The sequence below is a fragment of the Sceloporus occidentalis genome, unplaced genomic scaffold (assembly GCF_023333645.1).
Source record: "Sceloporus occidentalis isolate IW3139 unplaced genomic scaffold, rSceOcc1.0.p SCAF_143, whole genome shotgun sequence".
In the NCBI taxonomy this organism is placed as follows: domain Eukaryota; kingdom Metazoa; phylum Chordata; class Lepidosauria; order Squamata; family Phrynosomatidae; genus Sceloporus; species Sceloporus occidentalis.
In genome coordinates this window covers 253,314-263,306 of record NW_028317123.1, presented here as the reverse complement: position 1 = coordinate 263,306, position 9,993 = coordinate 253,314, and the positions used below count along the sequence as shown (strand labels likewise).

At 42.6% G+C, this 9,993-nt stretch overlaps 1 protein-coding gene across 1 annotated transcript; it reads left to right on the top strand.

The window, feature by feature from the left end:
- Positions 1-1,570: 1,570 nt before the first annotated feature.
- LOC149280918 (all-trans-retinol 13,14-reductase-like) lies at positions 1,571-8,681 on the top strand. The gene is made up of 11 exons (XM_089499899.1): positions 1,571-1,739; positions 2,529-2,711; positions 2,824-3,053; positions 3,250-3,445; positions 5,279-5,473; positions 5,884-6,003; positions 6,666-6,804; positions 6,995-7,104; positions 7,615-7,781; positions 8,002-8,161; positions 8,533-8,681. Exons 1-11 carry the CDS (start codon positions 1,571-1,573, stop codon positions 8,679-8,681), a joined length of 1,818 nt encoding a protein of 605 aa, XP_089356025.1.
- Positions 8,682-9,993: the final 1,312 nt, after the last annotated feature.

Sequence of the window (9,993 nt, the reverse complement as noted above, 5' to 3'; positions counted from 1 at the left end):
CCCCCCCAGGGGAAGAGAAGAAGAGGAGAAGGAGGCTGATGAAAAATAGAAAAAGAGATGAAAACAAAATAAACGATGGTGATAGCGCTAATAGAAAATAGGACTAAAAACAATGGGTTTGTTCAACAATATAAACTAAACATTTTATATAAATAGTACATATAAAAAAATAATCCAATGGAATAAAAGTGATCAGCAAAGCATAAAACAAGATCCAATGCTTGGTAATGACACAATGTGATGAAGACCTGACGCGTTTTGCAATGTGATGAAGACCTGACGCGTTTTGCAATGTGATGAAGACCTGACGGGTTTTGCTGTAAGGCTTCTTCAGAGGTAATGGTCGACTAACGTAAGCCCTACATAAGGAGGAAAAGTTGGAATAAGAATAAAGTAGGGAGAAGGGGAATATTGAGGCTACTATGCAATATATTTTACAATAGGCCGGAGCTGTTTACAGTGAATATGTGAGAGTGTCTTTCTTCACCCCCCCCCCCTCATGATTATACTGGGGAGCTCCCCGAGTCAATCATTCCTTCTCGGGGTCATGGCGCTGAATCTTCGGGGTCGGAATATTTGCTGGGTATCAGAGGATTCTACAGCCCTAGATGTTGCAATAATACGTTTATAAAATGTGTGTAAATAGATGACACCATTGTTCTTAAAAAATAGGTTACCCAAAAGCATACCTAAGCGCACCCTTACGGGTTATATGGAGTAATAGGAGGAATTATATGCGGGTTATATGGAGTAATAGGAGGAATTATATGCGGGTTATATGGAGTAATAGGAGGAATTATATGCGGGTTATATGGAGTAATAGGAGTTGTTATTCATAGTATACAGAATAATCGGAGGCTATATAGGGAGGGTTTACAGCGGGTGTTGCAATTCCAGTTCCAGGAGAGTGTTGTGAAAGCTTTAAATCTCTGCGATTAGTTCTGATGAGGAGGGACCTTTGTCCTTTGTAGCCCAGACACATTCCAGAAGTCTGTGTGAGTCCGTCTGTTAGTGTGGATCTGTTGTGTTAGTGTGGATCTCTTGTGTTAGCGTGAATCTGTTGTGTTAGCGTGAATCTGTTGTGTTAGTGAGGATCTGTTGTGTTAGTGAGGATCTGTTGTGTTAGTGTGAATCTGTTGTGTTAGTGTGGATCTGTTGTGTTAGCGTGAATCTGTTGTGTTAGCGTGGATCTGTTATGTTAGTGAGGATCCGTTGTGTTAGTGTGAATCTGTTGTGTTAGTGTGGATCTGTTGTGTTAACGTGAATCTGTTGTGTTAGCGTGAATCTGTTGTGTTAGTGAGGATCTGTTGTGTTAGTGAGGATCCGTTGTATTAGTGTGAATCTGTTGTGTTAGTGTGGATCTGTTGTGTTAACGTGAATCTGTTGTGTTAGCGTGAATCTGTTGTGTTAGTGAGGATCTGTTGTGTGTGTTAACTTATTCAGGTAGGACTTGGTGCTTTATCTTTCTATTAGAGTCACGTCATTGTGTTGTTTGTGTGTGTATGGGTTGCACTTGTGTATAGCATGAGCTGCATGTTAATGTAACCACATTGTGTGTCAGTCCTACACGATGCTGCCCCTGGCATTTTGGCTGCTGCTCCCCTTCTTGCCCCTTATGGGGCTATATTTCTACCTGCGGTTCTATCTTGGATGGGGGAGTCTGTTCCAAGAGGGTTGTGTACATCCTGCGCAGCCTCTGGTCACTGACAAGAGGAGCAGAGACAAAATCTTAAGACAAGGTACGTGCTAAAGCCTAACACCGAGCTTAATATGGTTTCAAGGAGAAAGAGGTATCGCGGGGCAAAAAGGGCAATTGTCAAGGCTACAGAGTTATACATTTGTTTCATTCATAGGTTCGTTTTATGAATGAGGGATAGCGTTACATCATTCATATAAATCGACAGAAGCGAACCTATGAATCAAACAAATGTATGTCAGCTTTGACATAACTTCATTGATTTCACACTAAAGAATGAATTGGAAACGAGCCCCCTGCCAGCGACCAATAGAGTCTCTCTTACGGATCTTTAAATCCTGGCACCAAAGACGGGTTTTCGGCTTAGTGATTCCCCATCCTGGTGAAGCCAAGGTGCATCTCAGCGAAACGAGCGAATATTCATAGAATATGAAGATTTTTTTCCCCAAAAAACAAACACGCCGACGCCCAAGTCTACTTTCTATTGTATACTGCTGTGATCATATATGATGCTTTTGCTACCAGTATGTTATGGTTTATATCTCTGCTTGACTCTTCACAATGGGCTTCAAGGGTTAATAAGTCTCAGGGCCACCTCATTTAGAAAGTTCCAAGGTATGGTTGTAAGGCAATATATACATTCTGAAATTTATTTATGTATCTCTACGGGTATTTTGGTGTCCTGCTCACAAGTCTGTAATCTCATGTCTTTGATGAAACATCTGCATTGCACTTATTATTTTTTCTGTTGCTATTTGTTAATGCCTTTTCCTCCCCTATTTTGTAAAAGATACACACTGAAGTCTTCTTGTTTCTCCTTCTTACACTTTAGGGTTTTCGCAGAACACAATCCCCTCTAACCCGGATGTGTTGGTTATCGGTAGTGGGGTGGGAGGGTTGACAGTAGCTGCCGTGTTGGCCAAAGCTGGAAAAAAGGTCCTGGTTCTGGAGCAGCACGATCATGCGGGCGGGAGCAGCCACACATTTCAACAGCATGGATACGAGTTCGATGTGGGTAAGGATCCTGATCAGAAACTTCTCACCTATCAAAAAAATAACTCATGATGTTTTACTCTAAACCAATATGGACAATTTGGACATGCATTCCATATAACCCCTTTTTCCAGGTTTACATTATGTGGGTCAGATGCATGAAGGAGGTATGTTACGTGTTATCATGGACCAGCTGACAGATGGACAACTTCAATGGAACCGTTTGGATGATCAATATGACTCCGTAGTCATTGGAAACCGGGTGTACCAGCTTTATGCGGGCAAAAAAGAATTTCCAGATGCCCTTAAAAAGCAGTTTCCTGGGGAAGAAGAAGCCATTGATAAGTTCATGGCTTTAATGAAGGTAAGGGTTGGCTTTTTTTCATGAGTAGGAAGAGTTACCTCCACCTGCCCTGATACCTTTATTATGCTGTGCCAGGAGCCTTCAGATGAACAATTAGCTGAAATGTCAGGAAAGACAGCAGTTTCAATGAGGATATAGAGGAATGTTGGTGACATAGAAGAAGAGTCAATATATTTTTGCGGTCTGTTCCCCACAGAAGGTGGCCCGTCACGTTCCATTGCTTGGTGCCCTCAAGATCCTTCCTTATTTTTTAACGGTTCTGCTTCTGCGTTCCCGTCTTCTGCACTGCGTTTCTCCCATCTTCTGGTTGGCAGAGTCCAGTCACCAGGATGTGTTGAATAGCCTGACCAGCAACAAAGACCTCCAGACCGTCTTCAGCTACCTCTTCTACGGTGGGTAAGACAGGTTTTCAAGATGGAGAATACTTTAAGTGAGTGATGGTTCCACCTGTAACGGATCTCGATAACCCGAATGGGTGTATTCATTAAAGTCAGCTTCCTCCACTTCTACAGTTAAACCTCACCCTTATTATCGGCCACGCTACCCTCTTCCCCTCAAGAAACATCAGCCGATACTAGATGCTTGAGGGTAAAATCATGAACTCAGTTTAAATTACATTCAGGGTAATTTACATACAATAGACACAGCAAAACACACATAGTTCTCCATCAGGCCCTTCTTTGCACATGGCTCGGTATTTGAACTCGGCCCACTTCAGCCCAGTAGGGGGTCGCTATTGTAGTTTGTGGAGAAGATGGTAAACACAGCCAGTTCCCTGACTTCTGGCCGAAACCAGCTGGATATCAGATCTTGGCGCAAATACTGGCCATAGAGGTCTCTGTTCTGTAAGTCCTGACCTGATGGAGTGTAACACCACACACACATAAACCCCCTCCCAAAATGCTCCGCAGTCTTTAGAGTCTCTGGGAAACGGGGCACTCTGTATCAGGGGGAGGAAATTGTCCAAATAAACCCCCTGTACCCAGCTCCCCAAAACAGAACACAAAAATGGACAAGATATAGTCGTTTTGGCACAGAGAGGTAGGAAGGGAGTGAGGACACAAAAAATTATGAACCCAGATTGGTACCCAGATTGTGGTTTGTTTAAGCAGGGGTAGCCAATAGGTAGCTCTCCAGCTGGCCTGGAACAAAACCACCCATAAGGCTTAGCAGGCACTCTAAAATAAAAGTGCCACGTTTACTGCTACGTGGACATGAGTCCACCCCGATTCCAAAGAAATAGTCTCTATAATGATACCTGGGAACTTCCCAAGCAGGCTACCCGAAGCTCACCCTCTTCCGGGTGAGTGGCTTCGAAAGGGGACAAGGCTAGCCCCAGACAATCCTAGATAGGAGGAAAAGTGGGCACAGAGTGGGGAGGAAAAGAGAAAGAGAGAAGTAAGAAAAAGAAAGAAGGAAAGAGAGAAGTGGCTCAGAGACTCCTGGTCAAACCTGGAGACTTCCCAGGTTTGATAATCATATACGCAAACAGAACAGAAAATACCGTAGAATTTTTTGGCAGAGATTCCAGAACCTTCTCAACTTTTTTCCTCTTACCTTTAATTGTTATTTTGTTCACAATCCTACCTGTACTTAATATAAATTCCCAGAAAGGTGATTAACTGTCCGTGTGAGAGAAACGTGGCATTCCCTTGATTACTTGATTAAAGTCTGGATGTAATAACAAAGTTCCAGCTAGTTACTCCGAATCAGATAATGTTCTCCCAAAGGAAGGATAGTTTGATCTGTCGTACCCTACAGACTCCAGCCTGACACTGTCCCCTTAGCAGTAATTCATTAACTTTCTTTAATGAGTTTACCACTATTTAGATTACAAGTCTGATAAACAAATTAAGTCATCTGTTTTATTATCTGTAATCCAAGTAAGTGCAGAGCCGCGGCAATAATGTGGTACGCATTGTTCTATCTGCATGTCCTAGGCTGATGGAAGGAAAGAAAAAACAACAAAAACCTGCCGTTTCAGAATATTTTTTCATATTATTTATATTTTATGTTTGTTCATGAATATATAAGAACCCTAATCTGTGACTTGTAACTAATCAACTTTGAAGAATGGTCTTTTGTTCTTTTTGTTCAAAATCTTTGTGGACCATCACAGTTATCATGATCAATAATTACGCCGTGGCTTACGATGTATTGTATGCATTCGATAGCTAAAGGTCAAAGAGACATCCATAACGTCTATGTTCTACTCTTCTGACAAGGTGTCCCTCCTAGTGATTCCAGCTTCATGATCAATGCTCTCCTCATTCATCACTACAAAAGAGGGGCTTGGTATCCCCGCGGCGGGAGCAGCGAAATTGCCTTTCATATGATCCCCATCATTCAGCGAGCTGGTGGGAAGGTGGTGGTCAGGGCTCCTGTGTCACGGATCTTGATGAAAAATGGCAGGGCCATAGGTAAGTAGGGGGTAGACAAAGGGGAAAAAAGGCTTGCTGTATGTGTGATGAGAATAGTCTGATGCCGATGTCCTTTGCGTAATACCTCGCCATTATGTTATATGTTAATTAAGTCACTCCTATGTCAAGTCCCAAGAAAAAGTGTTCTCTTGCATGGTGTTGTGACTGGTATGTGGTGGTGTGACTGGTGGTACAGTTCTTTGGAAGACCTTTTTGAAGCACATTTTCTCAGAGAACCGGAACGGCTACTCAGCTGTGTAGCCACCTTCACTACAAGGAAGACGGCAGCGATGGCCATGGATGTCCCGTTAGACCTCCTGGTCCCCTTTACAAGAAACAAGAGGGAAAAGTGAAGCCGTATTAACAGAGATAAAATCTGTGCCCAAGTTTGCCTTTTCTCTTCTCCGTAGGGGTGGCCGTGCAGAGATCAGAAGGTGAGGTTTGCGTTTATGCTCCAGTAATCATATCAGATGCTGGGATCTTCAATACCTACGAGCGTCTTCTGCCACCGGAGGTTAAAACATTACCCGGTAAGGAGGGATTCAAATATGGGATCGTGAAATCTGTGGAAAAGGGGGGATATCAGCCTTTCTGAGGTGAATTAAGAATAAGGGAGATAACTTCAGGACTGGAAATTGATGAGATAATACTGGCTCTGCCACAGACTGCCGTCAGTCTCAGCTTCCATGAGTTGAACCTTTTATACCAATACAGCAATTAACAAACTAATTACACTAATTGATAAAAAGCACACACTGTTTTAATGAATGATTTACATTATGGTTCATTATACGGGTAAATATTATTACAGCAGTGATGTTCAGCATTGTCTATTAATTAGGACATAGACATGGTATTAGTGCATTTGTCAGCTTCAGGGGGTCATCAGGAACTAACAATAGGGAGTCTTAATTAATGAGAAGTATACTGATATGGAGTATTTTGTGATAATAAACATGTTAAAGCCTTATGCACCACCACACGTTACTGATTTTTTCCTAACTTCAAAATGGACAATTGACTTGAATTTAGTCCCAGCTCAGTTTCCATTCTTTTGACTTTAATCATCATAAATTCTCTTTTTACCCTTTTTTCCTCCTCCAAACGTGATATTCTTCTAAATATTTCATGTCTGTCTCCTGCATTCTCCTGCATGTATCTCTCGTTCTCCGTGTTCTTTGGTCCACTCCAGAGGTCCACTCTCTCCTGTCCAGGCTACAGTACGGGATGGGATGCTTCTTGGTGTTTGTTGGACTTCGCGGAACAAGTGACGAGTTGGGGTTAAAATCCACCAACCGTTGGTTGTACAACGACAGCGACCTCAACAGTTTGTGAGTCTTGAGAAAATTACTCCTTCACTATTAATAATCTCATAATCCCTGTCCGGATTTCGAGGGTAAAATCATGAAATCAGTGGCCGTAACTAAAGACTATAGGGTGGAAGTCATTGGACAGAAGAGATCTACAACTGCTAATCAGCGCTTGTTCCAAATGTGAAATGACGCGTTCTCCCTCTTGCAGGATGGGGCAATTCTTGTCTTTGGAGTGGAATGAAGTATTTGAGCAGCTGCCTCTGATGTTCATCACTTTCCCATCTGCCAAAGATCCCACATATAGTCAGAGGCACCCAGGTGATCACGGAGTGAATATTGAATCTTGATAAAATCTACAGGCATCAACGAAACACTTACCATATCCCTTATATGGCTTATCCAATCAGAAAATCCCAAGGGCAACTTCCCTTCTATAATTGGGTATTTTGTAGCCATCATCCTATATGAGGTTCACACATCTACGTCATATTGGGAAGAAGTGTCAAACATATTAATCAATAAAGGGAAATTGCGTAATCATCAAATTAGAGTTAGAGGGTATGATATGAAGAACAGAAATGGGTACCGTTGGGTCAACATATGAGGACATGGGTTTTATTTACTGCCGTCTGAATGATAGGAACCAGCTATCCAACATTATTTGTTTGGAGCGATGTATGTTGGGATATCTTACTTTCCATAATTTGAGTTAACGAGAAATAGAAATCATCTCCAGTCCAGTAATGATCTTTGGGGATCTCATAGTTTCTGTACATTTTCTTTTATGTCCATTTCATGTATCCCTCCACAACTCGCTCCTCCCTGCAGGTCGCTCCTGTATGACTCTCCTTACCATGGCTCCATTTGAATGGTTCTCTGAGTGGAAGGGGCAGAAACCCCGGCGTCGCGGTGAAGACTACCATTCCATGAAGATGAAGCTGGCCCAGAGGATGCTAGAGAGAGCTATGAAAGAATTCCCACAGATTAAGGATAAGGTGCTTGGAACAAAGAGACCATGGAACACATGACATGCATTCTACGTACAAACTTTGTGACATACCTAGAGGAGCATATCTTCTAAATGGTTACCAGAAAAAGCGCTAGTGATTCTAAATGACAAAGATAACAATTCAACCAAACAATATAATAAGATATTTTCGTGTTTTGCCGTTTCTATCATCACCCATTGTGTTCCTAAAATCTTTTATGAAACAGGTTGATTACATGGAAGCTGCTACTCCGGTGAGTAATGAGTATTATCTACGGGCTCCAGAAGGATCAATGTATGGAGCAGAACAGAACTGCAGCCGATACCAGTGTGACATAATCACCCGGACGCGGGCAGAGACCGCCGTTCCTGGCCTGTACCTGACAGGTATGCCTAATGGGACCGGTCCATGATATGACTTCACACGGAGATACGCCAAATACAATAATGCATCCAAAAGATCTGCATATAAAGCTTCACGATTAGATTAATAGGGGCAGCATCACTCCTTTCAGATGGGAGAGTGAAGCAGATTATTTTTGCTTCACCGTCCGTGGTAACGAGGCTTTATCTGCCATAACAAGACGGCACATGAGGGCAGCGGCAGAACTGGATCTGTCAAGATACCGGCACCACTCGTCTTACGTGCCACTTCCTACAATATATATATTTGTATCCGCACATCTATACGTAATCCTTACGGATCTACGTGTATAGCGGTCTCATCGTGTAATGCATTTCGTGTTTCTCTTGTGCAGGACAAGACGTGTTCAGCAGCGGCATCGCGGGGGCCGTGCATGGAGGACTCATCTGTGCCTGCGCCGTTCTCAATCAGATCCTCTATCTGGATATACTGATGCTTAAGAAGAGAATGAAACTTGGCAAGAGGCAGGAGAGATGGAATTGACGTAAACACATCACGAGCCATATCATGGACGTTTATTTCTGATCAGACGCAAACATTTGGACAGAAACACATTTTCACAAATGGAACCACGCATGCAGAAATATCGTAAGCCTCGTTTCTGTGTATTTGACAAAATTATTTAAATATATAGCTAAAAATTTCAAGTTAAGATTGTTCCCTATATACCTGGCACACACACCTTCTTCTCATCTGCTCCTCATCGTTATCTCTCCAGACAACTTCATTTCTTTCTTAGCTGACCTGGTCATTGCATCTCCTCTGTTTGCTCCTCTCCTATTACTCCCTGTAATCCATGCCTATAGCATCTCCTATTCTTCCCTATAACCTCATATACAGTCTCTGTAATTCCCGATATCTCCTTCTATATAACCTTCTAACGCTTGATGCAATCTCTACTGGTGCCGCGTATGGTCCATCCGCCAGATCCACGCATCTTCTGCCACAGTATGGCTGTCCTCCTACACCCTGCACACCTCCAGTGCGTGAGCACAAAGCAGTTCAGATAAAGTCCAATGTCCTTCTCTCAGCTCTGATCCCCCCATAACGATGACGATGGGGAGACGGGTATAACACTGCTGTAGGGTGGTGGACACGATGTACTTGGGGGATACAGAAAAGGTTTGGCTGTGACCTGGAGGTACAAAGAGATGAGAAAAAATGAGTCAACCTAAATCCAACTGATATTGGACTACAACTCCCACCATCGCAGAGTTTCTGATGCCTGTTATGGAAGCATACCTCCCAAGTGCCCCGAAAGGAGAGTCACTCTTTTGGGAACTAATATCCGTCTTACCTCCTCTGATGCCCCTCTTGTCAAGGAGCTCGGAACGTTCGCTGGGTATGAGGGTATCACAGGGTATTCCGGTGGCGAATACCAGCTGAGAGTCCTACACAATTATTTGCAGCGGTCTATCAAGTGATCAGTAAGCCTAGAGGATTCTGGGACTTGTAGTTTATATGGTGCTGTAATGCTATGCGGGGAGGGATACATGCCCCACAAACATTTTGACCCAATTTTGGCCATTTTGATCCATACCACACCCTGACTCACCTGCCTGCACCATCAATTAATATAAGTATATATGTGTGTTTATAAACACATCCAATAATAATAATAATATTACATAAACACAAAATGTGTTCATTTATGTTATGTAATAACACACAATGTTCCAACACCCTTTCAGGGCTGGGTAAAAGTTTGAGTCTTGGATTACCCCATTATTATATCCCCCCTTATGGATATTTTTGAATATCTGCTGAATATTAATGAATTATTGTATTAATTGTT

Excerpts from the sequence above, each read along its gene's own strand:
- LOC149280918 (XM_089499899.1), top strand. The coding sequence starts at position 1,571 with ATGCTGCCCCTGGCATTTTGGCTGCTGCTCCCCTTCTTGCCCCTTATG. Across the intron at positions 2,712-2,823 it reads TGGATACGAGTTCGATGTGG|GTTTACATTATGTGGGTCAG; the intron begins GTAAGGATCCTG and ends CCCTTTTTCCAG. Across the intron at positions 3,054-3,249 it reads AGTTCATGGCTTTAATGAAG|AAGGTGGCCCGTCACGTTCC; the intron begins GTAAGGGTTGGC and ends TGTTCCCCACAG.